Below are 14,393 nucleotides of genomic sequence, written 5' to 3'. Positions count from 1 at the left end.
TGAGCAAGATTATTTCCCTTGCTGTCTCTAGAGTATTCCAATTCAAAACATACATTCCTTCCTACAGAAAAAGATATTCAGATTCCTTAGTTGAAATTAATTAGCATTCAGAAACCAGATAGCATGTTTTTGGGTATTCATGAGATCTCTGTTTGAAAAAAATGTTTTTAACTTGTAGAAATGTGTTGCAACACACAGATGGGAAGAAAAAGAAAAAAAAATCTCTTTAGCAAGCACTGTGTGTAAAAGGAATATTACATTTTGCACGCTCCTGATTGCTCTGTGTAAACAGTTTTTGACATCTGTCTTTATAGTTTTCGAGGAGAGGAAGACTTTGTTAAAAGAATCATTTTTGTACAGCAGTCACCATTTCAGTCTTGCTTTACCTGTATTATGAAAGCAGATGGTCTGCATGTCTTTTGAATATTTATAACTATCAAAAACAATCTCTTGCTATTCACCCTTAGGCTTATGAGATGTCAGGACTGTTCTGGTTGAAAAAAATCATCCTGGGTGTTTACAGAAAGAGGATTACATTAAGCTGAAATGACTATACATTTTCCAGTTTAATATTTGTCCATCAGCTGTTTAATCGTATTTAGATAATTGTGTAAATAAGATGTTGTAGCCTTTGCCCTCTCTGCTGATGGAGCCTGAAAGCTTTAAACATGGGTGAGCCACCATTTTGTAGATGCTCTTGCTACTCCCACCTCAGTTAAACCGTCAGCAAGTCCTTAGTAAGTTTTGATCATGATATCCCAGTCCTGTTTAAAAAATATAGAGAGTGCACAAAAGTCAGTATGGAGATCAGATGAAATGCTAGGGAGCTGCTGGCTTCCGGGACAGGCTGTTTAGTTTATTGGAGTATATTGTAATATGCAAATATGGTACAGCACTTCAATTACCCTTTAAAGATGACATGGCTTTCTCTTTATTCTCCATGAACACGCAGAGCTGGGAGGGTATTTTGGAAAACTTTTGGTATAGTGGGGGTTAACTGTTTTTTGACTGGAAGCTGAGCAATCAGAGATAACAGATTTTGCTGTGGTTGGTTGATTTGGCAGAAAAGCATGAACAGTTTTGGTTTAAATGATTGAATAACCTGATTAGCATTGTTTTGGGGTGGGTTTTTTTGTTGTTGTTAAAGGCACAACAAAGCAATTTTAAGGGTAATCAGATCACTGCCTTTCCCTAGTTGATAAACCTTTTTTTTTCTTTTTCCTCCAGAAGGCCTCACCTCTCCCTAAACCTCTTCATTGGCTACTAAGATGACCAAGTAGAAAAAATAAAACAACCTTCCTTCAGTTTCTAAATGTGTTCTAAATATATATACCTACAGCATAGTTATATTCTAGTAGGGTTTGAAAGAATATATACTATCTTGAAAAAGGATATGACCTCAACCAATTCCTTATGGGTTTTTTGTTGTTTTTACTTTTCACATTTGGAGACCTGCAGTATTTGAGAGCAAAGGTTCAGAATGTTCTAACTATATCTAAGTCAGGCTTTAGAAAAATTCCACCCTTACCTTTTCACAATTAGAAAGGTTATAAATAATGTATTTGGCTGAAAAGGCAGCTCAGCCTGTGGCAGATGGTATCATTCTAGAGTACTGGGGTTTCTGTGAAGATGGCATTCTTTCAGATCGGAACTTCAGCAGACTCTCAGAAAGAACCGAAGCTCTTCATAGGGAGCAGACATGTGCTTTATGGATCTTAGAAAAGCTTACAACTTGGCTCCTAGGATGAGAATATTGTGTCACACTGGGGTTATGAGACCCACAGCCAATTTCTGCCAACTTTCAGGTTGCGTTTCCCAACACTGGAAGCTGTGGGCCTATTCATTGGTTGGTGTACTGTGTGGCCTTTGAACTTGGGATTTGAGCCGACTGAGTTTGGTCAGCCTGATTATTTTATTCCCTGAACACTGACGTTCTACAGAGACCGGCCACTGAATAGGAAAACTTACGATACAAGTTGTGCCTTTTTCCAAGTGCTTTGGAGAGCTTGTATAAATAGACACCGCGAGAGAGAGAGAACTGGAATAACATAACCACCAAGCACTGCGACTTCCGAGACATCTGTGTGGATGTATTTTGAAAAACCTGGGAAGGGATCTCTTGCAAATTAATGAACAAAGTTTCTTTAAACTATGAGTTCTATCATGACAGCTAAAAGTGATGTATTTAAAAGATTCATGTGACAAGCTGCCATTACTTTTGACCTTTAGGAACATAAAGAAAAAAAAAAGGATTTTCTGGTAGCCTGCAGTAATGGCTAATTTCAGTGATCTTTAATCCTTTGATTGATCACCTAATACGTGCCCAGCCCTGTGGCGAGTCCAGGTGAGAGATAAGACCCAAGACTCACAGCTGGAAGAAGAGTGCTGCGGAGGTGCTATTTGCCGGATGGACACTAAGTCAGGAAAGGCTTGCAGAAGTGGGGATCCCTGAACTGTGTCCTGAAGGATGAGCTGCTATTAGCCTGAGAGGGGAGAGGGCATGGCTCGAAAATCCACGTCACAGAAGTGGTGTTTGTCTTCCTGAGGCCGGCTACCAGGGACAGGCTAGCCTCACCAGATACTGCCAGACTGGACTATTGAAAAAAAGGAGGGGAATACTTTTTTCCTTTGGTGGTTTTCTCATGGTCCCTTGACCCGACTTATAACTTAATAAATTTAGTTAGTGTACTCTGTTCTTCATAAGAAAATGTATTTGACTTAAAATACTTCATTTGAAAATTCTGATACTCTTCTGTTATATAAAGCATAGTCTTTTGACTGATCTGAAATGTGATCATATAATAAAAGCCAGTGAGGAGGAGGAGGCAGAGGGTTGTCATAGTAATTAACATCTCTTAAGTCCATACTCGGGTATGTTCCCAGCTCTGTGCTAATTGCATAACATTCATTATTTTATTTATTGTCTGTGTAAGTGTAGATAGTATCTCTCTTCATTCTTTGTCTAGTAACTTGCCTAGTGCTCGGCACCTAGTAGGAGTTTGGTAGTTATATGCTGAATGAATGAAAAAAAATATGCCCGAATGGATGGATTCTCAGAACAACCCTATGAAGTGAGTGCTGCTATGATTCCCATTTAGTAAGGGGGATTATGATAGAATGAGAGTCAATTACCTTGAACAAGGTCACACTGCCAGTGTGCTACACATTTTGGACTTAAATGAGGATTTAGCTATTCTCTTTCATCAAATGAATATTTAGTGTGTGTTTAGTATATGCCAGACATTTGGGCTGGAAAAGAATATGGAGACCCAGAGCTGCATAAACTCACAACTTAGTGTAATCTGTTTAAACCAGAGTCTTTTTTTGATTGACATAAGAATCCTAAGCATCTCTCCTTAAAAACGTGGATGTTGGTCTGCCTCCCCCCTGCCTGTCATCCTCTAGGAAAAATCTTACCCCCCCCTTGATTTTGTTATTTGTGTTATCCAAGTAATAGGCGTTTCTTTATGATTTTCCAAATTTAAGAACCAGTACTGAATATGATCTTTCAAACGCCATGTGCCCCACAAGATTCTGAAATCTCTCTTTCTTGCCCCTGAAACCCATAGTCCTGTCAGATGCCACACCTAAGTCTCCAATAGGGATTTTACTGCAAGAAACAAAAAGTCCTCATGCAGTGGCCACTTGAGCAGTTTAGTCTTACAAATTACTGCATATTGTTCCAATAAAAATAGAGGTTACCCCAAGTTACCCTGAATTATGGAATATTTCCCAGCCCCCTGAAAGCACAGAAAGTCAGAGAATTTCAAAAGTGGCTTTGGCATGTGTCATACCCTGCGGATTAGCCTTTTGATTTACATCTTGCTTAGGCTAATATTTACATTAATCAGAGTTTCTTAAGCACACACCACTTGACAGAGTAGAAAGCATCCAAAAAGTCACTTAAGGACAGAACCTTCCAAGTTAGGGTTAAATAAGGGCAGGAGGAAGCTTTGATGATCATGCACATATGGATATTATTTTCCACATATGGATACTAATGAACTACATAGCACTATTACATACGGGCTCTAATGTTATAAAAAATATTTCAGATGGGTTGTTTTTCCACATACCATGTATTCTTCCTTTTGTCCCCCCATATATTTTCCACTGTTGGTCTCCTAAATCACATTAAATTGAAGTCATCTGTTTATGTATCTGTCTCCCTAATAGATGGTAGAGTTCTTATAGACAGAGCCTGTGTCTTAATCTGCCTTTGTATCCCTAGTACTGGCCAGGCACATAGTAGGTGTGCGGCAAAGAGCAGATTTCATATACAGAACTGTTGGCAAACTGAATAGACTGTCTGTCAGAAACCTCAGCAAAATTTAGGTAATTCCCATACATTTTTGAAAACTAAGACATAAACTACATCTAAAACTTGTATGTACTATTGTATTGACATTTAAGAAACTGCTAGAATGTCTAGGAATAAGAGTAATAATGTCTTAAAAATTGGACCAAAGTGGAAGAACATCAACTGTCATCCATTTGCAGAATCACCATTATCCATCAGCAATCTCAGTAGTTTTATTAGTGTCTGACTTTATTGATCCGTTATTACAATAGAGTAAGTGTGATTGAAGCTGACGGATTGTTAACTGGATCAGGTAATCTTCTGGCTCTGGTTTTGGCAACCTTGCTAAGTATCTTTTTGTACTCTGGACTGAGGGAGGCTCTTAGTAAAATTGCAAGCTACTGGATTAATGGCAGGGAACCACGAGCACATTAAGAATGTCTTTTTGGAGAAATAAGATGACTATAAAATATAAAGTGTCCAAAAAAAAAAAAAGATATCACGATGCCTCTTAGGTAGCCATGTTTTGCATAAATAATACAACTTCACAGGAAATTCTTCAAAGATCCCCAAGAGTTACATATTATAGGAATGTCTTCATGTTACAATATTAACGCTGATACTGGATCTGGTCAGGAGAATCAATAGTAACCAAAAGAACTCTAAATTAGAAGTAGCTTAAAGAAGATAATGATATAAAAATACTTTTGTCCCCAAACTGGCTTTTCTGGTTGTTCCCTGTTTTCCAAACAACGCTGCTTTCTGTAAACTCTTTTACCATAGACCAACTGAAGTCTGAAATGTAAGTTCTCAGGTTTCTATACAGAGGAGTGGGGGAAGGATGGGTGGTGCATTTTATTCCTAAAATATAGTTGGGAATTAATTGAACCGCTACTAGGTAATGGGTGTTAGGGTTAAAAATAACAATGAATTAAGTTACTGAAATTACCATAACCAAAATTTGCTGGCAAGAAAACATTTTTTGTTGAAAATGAGTTTAAAAAAAAAATCCTCCAAAAATTATTCTCATTCCTGTCTTTGTTTTTATATGTTAAACTGTTGACTTTGTTTTCAGGGTTTTTGTTAAAAGCAGAATGAAGACAAATGACAAAATAGGTCATTTTCTCTTCTGTGGTATCCTTGAGAAATTTAGTAAGCATGAAATGTGTATATTTTAAAGTTTTATGGTTAGTTTGAAATTCAGAACTTGGCTTTACTGTACTTGAAGCTAGCGGTAAGATTGTGGGATGTTTCTTTCTCTGAATGAGGATCTCTGTGAATAGTTTGTTTTTTCCTTAAATGTGGTCATTTAACCTTTGAAGAGTGTTAATGTAGTTAATGCACCTCCAGTTGAAACCCAGATAATTGGAGTAGAAAGCGCAAGTGGTGTTTCCCAAGCCTTATGTACACTCAAATCCCCTGGGGATCTTGCTAAACTTGTAGGGCCCAAAATTATGCATTCCTTTTTTAATTTTTTTTAAAGACTTTATTTATTTGTGGGGGAGGGAGAGAGAGAAGAGCACCTGAGCACAAGCTGGGGTGGGGGGATGGGGGGGAGCGGCAGAGGGAGAGGGAGAAGCAGACTCCCTGCTGAGCAGGGACCCTGATGCAGGGCTCTCTCCCAGGACCCTGGGATCATGACCTGAGCCGAAGGCAGACGCCTAACCAACCGAGCCACCCAGGTGCCCCTAAAATTATGCATTTCTAATAAGCTTCCAGGTGATGCCAATATTGCTGGTCCCTGGGCCATACATACTTTGAGTAGCAGGGATGTGGAGTACAGTCACTTAAACTCAAAGTAGTGTTTATTTATGAATTGCAATCATAAAGTCATCTTCACATACTTGTATTTATTGGGATCAGTGAGGGTTTGTCAGCCTAAGAATAGATGACATTGATAGAAGTTCCATAAATACTAGAGCAAAGTCTGTTGGTTTGATAGCTTTATACTGGTCTCAGTGGACTCTTGCTTTCTACTTAAATAAGCATTTGATGTGCTACTTAATGAATTTTAAGAAGTTGAGGCTTTAAGCCAAAGTGCGAAACAGAAATGTATTGGTACTCAGTCGATTAAAAAAAATACCATTTACACAATTGAAATCATTTTTGTGTTCCATCTTGTGCTGATATGTATTACAAATGTTTCCCCCCCCTCTTCATGCAGAGTATGATTTCTTCCATTGTGAACAGCACTTACTATGCAAATGTCTCAGCAGCAAAATGTCAAGAATTTGGAAGGTGGTACAAACATTTCAAGAAGACAAAAGATATGATGGGTAAGCAAAAAACTGTTGCAGTGGTGGCTACATACCATTATGTGTCATTTGGGGGTTTATCAAAGTCACATCTAAAGCCAGGGCTTGTGATTGCCCAATTAGAGATCAATTTAGAATGTTTCTTTGAGGGTGGGGAGTGGGTATGAGTATAATGAGATAATTAAATTCAATAAATGTTTGTGTTTAAATCAGCCAAACTGACTTGGTTGTCAGACATGCAGGAAATCGAGGCGGGAGGAGGGAAGCTGTCATTTTTTAACATCTCAGTGAAGACCTAACCAGGCCTTGAATAACTAATATTAGCTATGATTTCTCTCAGAGATAAATCATGCTTTTATGTGTTTTGTTTTTGTTTGAGAGAAAGAGAAAGTGCCTATTTTTACACCCAATTTTTAAGGAAATTAAATTGTATTTATAGTTTCCACAATTGAGATCAAGTGATTTTTATAGCTCTCATCCCCAGCCCCTCTAGATAGGCACTTCGGTGAGCACACGGCTTCGCCATCCCTACCAGAGACCTCACTACACCATTTCTCAACTTTTAATTCTGGTGTGGCTGCCCATCTTCACATGTAACTTCAGGTCAATATGCATTATGCAGGAAATGCATTAAAAATTATCGGCAATGTAAAAAATGACAGATAAAAGTTGTGTGTTGGGCCTGAGCGTTTCGATTATGACGTTTTCTCCCTTTTGAGTTTGCTAGTGTTGCAAAAGCAAACACTGTGATCAGGGTTAATGTTTTAATTTCTATTAATGCTTTCTCTCACGTACCCGTACCTTCCAAATAATATAGGAACGGGATGTTTAATATGCATAGCATTGTGCCCTGTTTTAAATCTGTTTCTCTTTCCTTCCATTGCATCCATTTAATAACAACAACAATAATGACTTCTCCTAAAGATTTTAAGAAACAAGAGAACCTGAATTTTGAGCATGTTTTAGCTTTTAATATTTGAAGCAAAGCCATCCATCTACCAAAACAGATTCTTTGCCTTTTATAGCTTAGAGCTGTAATGAAGACAATGCATCATTTTTGGAATAATTGCTTGAATTACTATTCCCTGTGAATGGCCCACTTGGGCTGATATCACTGGTAGAAATGGAAGGTTTCTTTCCCAATTCTTAGTTATATTTTGCATATATCAGTGATTATGGCAATATGATAAGTTCCTCTAAATATAAAGCCTGAATATTTAATAAAAAGAGAAATGATGATTAAAATCAAGCCAGAGTCTATACATCAGAAACGTGGTGTGCTATTTGGAAAAGACTCACCTATTCACATATACAACAACCATGCTCGGCCTTTCCATTTAAGAGCATCAAACCAGTCTCTTCCTTGCAACAGCAAAGCATTTGACATACTTACAGCTGACTCTCAGCCAATCCACATTAGAGACCTAGCCAAGGGAGAAGCATTCATCCTGGTAGGTGATAATAAATTGCAAAATCGTGACAGTATCACCATTGTACCAGGATGACTCCCCGCCCCTTCCCTGAAAGACTGTCTTTAGCATCTGGTGATAGCCATAGCTTCTTCAAGAAACATTTGGATCTTAGCAATAACTGGGTATGCTGGCTTGCAATACAGTAAATCATTTGCTTCATTCTCTTGCAGATATACTTGCCACCCATGATAGTTAGAATTAAATGAAGCAAGCCATATAAGATACCCAACCCAGTGTTCAATATGTCCTCAGTTATTATTACTTATCATTATGATCATTTTATTTATTATATTGATTACTTCTTTATATATTCATGGCTAGGTAAAAATTGAACGTAGATAACATTTATGTCCTCTTTTTCCTTTCAAACCTTTTGCCTTGAGTAATAATGGTTAATATATATCGTGAAAAAGTACGTGTATATTTCTTTTTTCTTTAGTGCATGTATTTTCTTAGCTCTGGTTGCTGTTAAGCAATCTGTGTTCTTCTAGAAGCTATTTTAATTTAAAATAGCCATTGCTTATAAGCCTTCTTGGAGTAGTAAGTGAGAGTGAATAATAGTTTGACCCCAAAACTAGTCACATAGAATTTGAAAATAATTAATTTTATGCCTTAAGTCTAAACTGCATTGTAAAATTAGACCTGAAGTACATGATGGTCCCCCTTTCAAAGTTTGTAGAGTTGTGCAGAAGAAGGAAGTAAAAACATAGCCATTGAGTTCCTTCTGGAAATTTTCTTAGTTTAATTGGATCTTTAATGTGCCCTGTGCCTACTGTCTGTATTTAGGAAATGGTCAGAAATCCTTATCAGTACCATCACTGTTGGCTTAACCTGACTTTCCTTTTGTCTACTTTAGTAGAAATGGATAGTCTTTCTGAACTATCCCAGCAAGGTGCCAATCATGTCAACTTTGGCCAGCAGCCGGTCCCAGGGAACACAGCTGAGCAGCCTCCGTCCCCCGCACAGCTCTCCCATGGCAGCCAGCCCTCTGTCCGGACCCCTCTACCGAACCTGCACCCTGGGCTTGTGTCAACGCCCATCAGTCCTCAGTTGGTCAACCAGCAGCTGGTGATGGCTCAGCTGCTGAACCAGCAGTATGCAGTGAATAGACTTTTAGCCCAGCAGTCCTTAAACCAACAGTACTTGAACCACCCTCCCCCTGTCAGTCGATCTATGAATAAGCCTTTGGAGCAACAGGTTTCAACCAACACAGAGGTGTCTTCCGAAATCTACCAGTGGGTACGTGATGAACTGAAACGGGCAGGAATCTCCCAAGCCGTATTTGCACGTGTGGCTTTTAACAGAACTCAGGTCAGTTTTGTTCTCTTGGTAATGTTTCTCTCTCTCTTTTTCTCTCTTCTTCCTTTAGTCCCATCTTTTACCAATGCTTGTACTTTTACTCCGTGTTAACATTTGATTCTTACTGTCATGTGATCGTAATTGTCTGTTCTCGGGGGTGCCTAAGCTTTATCACTCCTTTCCCTGTCATGAACCTCCAAGAAAGAACTATGTACAGATCGATCTTGATTCAGGGGCCTTGAAAGAATAAATTCACTGTCAATTATATTTCAAACTGGCATTGCCTATCCTTTTACATAATGAGAGCACAGGCTGGTAATAGCAGATTGAGAAATGTTTCATGATTTGGCCGGGGCCGTTGGTAGGACTCCTGGCTTCTAGCCTACTACTGTCTTTCCTGTTACCCCCGTGTCAAACATGACTATGTACATGTGCCCTGTTTATGTTCCAGTACAACTTTTGGTGGGGGGAACCCAAAAACATTGTGGTACTCAATAGCAATTTCTGCCATTTAATTTGAACAGCCGTTGGGGGCAGGGAGGATACATATATGTATACATATGGCTTACTAACCTAAAGTGTTTCTTAGCTTTGTCCTCTCCCCCTTTACATTATTGTTAGTATTTCTCCAGACTTCATTCTTTAGATAGAGATCAGCAAATCTTTTCTGTAATAGTCTAGATAGCAAACATTTTAGGCTTTGAGGGCCGTAAGAGCTGTGTCAGTGTCCTGTGTTAGGCAGCCACCGACGATAGGTGAATGGATATGAGTGTCCTGGTGTTTCAGTAAAACTATTTACAAAACTGGGCCCCGGGATAGGTTTGGCCGGCAGGCCTTAGTTTGCAGACTTCTCCCTGAGATCTGCATACACCCCCTCGTATTCACACCTTTGTCCTCCTGGGCAAATACCTGTGAAGATATTATCAGCAGGGAAGATGTTTAGAGGGACCTGGAGAAAGAGTGATAATATGATATGGGAAGGCCTTAAGATGAAAAGCCCGAAACAAATCCATTCTATTAAATTGTGAATGAGAGGAATTTTTTATTTCTTTTTTTGGAAATTAATATAATATGTATGGTGTTTATTTTTGGCCCAGGCACACTAAAAAAACCAAGAGAACATGTAACTTTGATTAGAAATCAGGACATTATGTCCTTCAACTTTCTTGTTTTACCACTGTTATTTCTTTTGTCAATTTATTTTTTGGCCTGACTCATACTTTCTTTTCATATTTAAGTTATTTTGTTTATTACATGATTATAAGAATGAGATTCTGGTACAAAAATAATCTAGTATTAATTCCTTGTTGGCAGTTTCCATACCTAGGAGAATCCCAGCAGTGACTTATTTTTGGCTTGCCTTAACTGGATTGAAAGTTAGGAGGCCTGACAAAGCCTTTAACTAACTTAGTGTTTGTTTTCACTTTCTTTATCTTTTTTTTTGTGCATCATTTGTCTTTTTTGAAGGGTAGTTGCAGAAGGTTATGTCTCAGGTTAAGATTGTATGATTTTACCTAGTTCTCTATTTTTACAACTTAAAAAATGTGTTCATTAGTAGCTGGTAAATTTCATGATGCCATATTCAATTGGGAAGCAGTAATTTAAAGAATTGAGTGAATGAATGAATGAATGAATCAAGAATCAACCTCTAGATAATCCCGTTTCTGGCAGCATTCTTTATTTTTGGAAATAGCAGTGACTGCTAGTATTTCTCAGTACTGGGCAAAAAATAGGTCTCTATATAAAAGATCAGTAAAATGCTTTCAATTTAATTGAAAGCCCACGAAGACTGACATTGACATGAACACAAATGAAATACAGATTTACTGATAAATGTTTTAAAAATTGAGCAATTTGTTATTTCTTAAAGCACTAAGGAATGTATTTTATATGGTGAAGAATGACAAGAGAGATTAGCTGAGGGATGTGTGAAGTCACTTTCCATCAGTACAGTTTTTCTTCTCTTGGGTTTTGATGTCACACCATTACTCTGAAGAGTTGATCACTTGTTCTGCATTTGGTTCTCACACTGACTGATTCCATGGATCTCTCTAGGATTTGCTGCTGGAAAGAAGGCAGAATTAGAATTCACTCTCTTTTTTATGCTATATTAATCTCTTTGAAAAGATAGTTATCTCTGTGGTTAACATCAAAAACAGTGACTTAAATTTTTCTGAGGGTGGTAGGGGAATGAAAACAGTGACAGCTTTGGTATCGAGCTCTCTTTATTAAAAAGAGCTAATGTAGAAAAAAGTTATACCATAAAAATTATTTGGAGCCCTGAGTGATAGAAGGATTTGGTTTTAAACCTTTATATTGGTAATTGGTATCCTCAGTCGAAGTGGATATTGGCCATATTTGAAGCTGTTTGACTTAAATAAGTGTAATTTTCTATGTATATTTGAGTGTTCACTTTTGGGGAACGAGCTCTTAAACATGCAAGCGTACATGTGTTTTTGGTGGTCATACTTAAAAACCACACACACGCACGCACGCACACACACAGCTGCATTTATTTTAATGATTATACATTCATATGAATGCATGTAGTGTGTTTATTTCAAAGTGTATGCATTTCAATAAAAGCAGGTGCAGAGTGAGAGTGTATGGTGTGAGTGTGGAGTACGAAAATACACATGCTAATGCATATGTATAGACAAGGAGCTCTGCAGAGTTAAATCACACATCACACATTTGTGTGCACTTATTACAATGTGCAATTCCAACTCCAAGTTTTAAAAAATTAATGTAAAATATGTACATGCAAATGCAAAGTTATGATATGATCAGATAAAGAAACTGGTACCCTATAAACAGTATGTTAAAACATTAATATAATAGATAAAACTAACATGAATTGAGACTATTTTAGTCATTGACAGCTCTGTGCAACTTTAAAATCCTGGATTTCATGTTTTAACTTAACTGGAGAATTTTCTTATCATTCTAATTGGGTCTCCTAAAACCCCTCTTTTAAGACTTTCACACTTGACTATTAAAAAAAAAGTTTACCTTCTCAGAAAATTTATGGTGAAATTTATATAATTACTTGTTTTAAGGACTTTTTCCCCCTTCTGAATTGATGGGCATATGTTCTTTAATTGCTACTGAAGATACCAGCTTTTAGCATATGTCATTCATTCAGTTATGCCTACTTGATGTCTTTTTAATGGAAACCTATGGCTAAAAATAATTGCCGAAGCTTCTAGATTTATACTTTTCAGTTCACTTCTCTGTATTATTGCTATTTAAGGATTGTGATAGAAGCAAATATATTTGTTAGTGCCTTTTTTTTTTTTTTTAATAAAACCCAGAGTTAACTCTGATCCCATTCTGTGGCTTTTTTCCCTTTTTTCTCCCCCCTCCTCTTGTCTTTGGCACACTTTATTTTCCAGTAAAATAAAGAATGAAGATGGATTATTCAAAACTGATAACAGTAATGGACCATCATGTAATGTTTTATTGAATTTGAGTTCTGTAAATTATGTGGTGGAGAGAAATTTGCCTGCTTAAGTATAACAGAAATTGCTACTGTGTTCCTATAATTCTTCACAGTGTAATTTAAGGAAAGTCCACTATCCATATCACTATTGAATAAAAGGTAAAAAGGTGCTATTACCCCAACGTGACAGCTCTCATTTAGCCTCCCAAGCGACAGAGATAAATGTGTCTGCTTATAACTTACTTGGCAGGAGTCCAAGGTAGTAGGTGGAGTTGAAAATAGTCTTTCACCTGGACATGTGATTAAAAATTCACAAAACAACAGAGGCAGGTAGTCTTGAAGAATATTCAACATATTTTCTTTTTAGAGAGGGAAGTTTCATGGAATCATATTTTCCTTCTGAGGGCTTTGAAGTTCCATGAAGCTGATAAAATCTATTTGAATCAGTGATTATGTTCAAAGAGGAGACAAACGGGAGGCCAGACAGACCTTTTGTTCTATTGGCAGTCTCTTTCGCCTATCTGCTGTTTTAAAGAATTCATAATTAGCTTTTGGAAGTCCTGATAATATTTATTGAAGGTTTTTTTCTTTCTTTTACAATTACTAATGAATTTTACTTGTAATAACTTGTAAACTCTTTGGAATGTAAAAAAGGTTTAGGAATTCATCAGTAAGTTCACTCTTTAAGTGAAAAAAATGGGAATTCTCACTTCACCCCTATGTAATGACAGTGCAGAATAATTTTATATTTTTAAGTATAAAGCACATAGTACATTACTTGAAGATGTAAAGTCCCAAAGAAAAGCAGCTTCTCATTTCCAATAAAATTAATATTCATGAGTTGTTGGTAACTTACTGCATAACACAAATTCTCAAGTTATTTTCAGACACAAGAATGACTGATGATTTTGTTTGATTTTGTTCAGTAAATTCATTGAGCACCTATGGTGCACAGTACTGATGATTTGTTTTAGTCCTGATGTTTTAGTGTATTTTCTGAGATAGCACGTAAGGTACATGATGACCTTGACATATGATTTTTTAGCACGAAGGAAAAATTTTGGTAATAGATACCTCTTACTGTTCATGGGGGATTACTACAAATGACCTTGACCTAAGTCTGAAGTGTATTTTTGACTGGGAAACAGGGGCCATTTACACCTTGAGTCCGTAAATGCACCTACTCAGATAACAACAACTTGAACAGGACGAGAACACGCATTCCCATATTCAGATTCTAATAGTCATTTTACATCCAGATTTATTCTCAAGTGACATGATTTTTTTTTAGGGGGGTAATTAACACATTCTAATCAAAACATTTCCTAACAATATTTTCAAGCATTTCCACCAGGGGGCACTCCCCTCATTGAAAGCCTGGGCCAAAAAAAAAAAAAAAAAAAAAAAAAATTCCAAAGGTTTCTAAATCACCTGACACTGTCTAGGCTGGCTGCTTTAGAGCTCGTTGAGTGTTCCAGGATTTGAAATACCGCTTTAGACCTTAACATATTGCAGGCAGAAAAACTGTACTTGCTGCAGTAGAATAATTAAGTGGAAATAAATGCTTTGCCCCTAAAACATTTTATGTGCTCAACTGAGAAGTCATACCAACATCACAATATGGG

The 14,393-nt window shown here is 37.2% G+C and overlaps 1 protein-coding gene across 9 annotated transcripts in view; it reads left to right on the top strand.

Moving 5' to 3' along the window:
• SATB1 (SATB homeobox 1) overlaps positions 1–14,393 on the top strand; it is a 99,132-nt gene that overhangs the window by 41,958 nt on the left and 42,781 nt on the right. For 8 of the 9 annotated variants that reach the window (XM_025882841.2, XM_025882831.2, XM_025882776.2 and 5 more), the window contains 2 exons: positions 6,465–6,576; positions 8,884–9,338. In XM_025882841.2, coding sequence (XP_025738626.1) covers positions 6,465–6,576; positions 8,884–9,338 — 567 coding nt within the window. The remainder of the gene's footprint in view (positions 1–6,464; positions 6,577–8,883; positions 9,339–14,393) is intronic. The other variant, XM_025882822.2, reaches the window with a different exon arrangement.

This window comes from Callorhinus ursinus, unplaced genomic scaffold (assembly GCF_003265705.2).
Source record: "Callorhinus ursinus isolate GAN/ISIS: 27379988/994484 unplaced genomic scaffold, GSC_fseal_2.0 scaffold1, whole genome shotgun sequence".
NCBI lineage: Eukaryota > Metazoa > Chordata > Mammalia > Carnivora > Otariidae > Callorhinus > Callorhinus ursinus.
The sequence above is the reverse complement of the archived record's forward strand: the minus strand, read 5'-3'. Positions and strand labels throughout refer to the sequence as shown.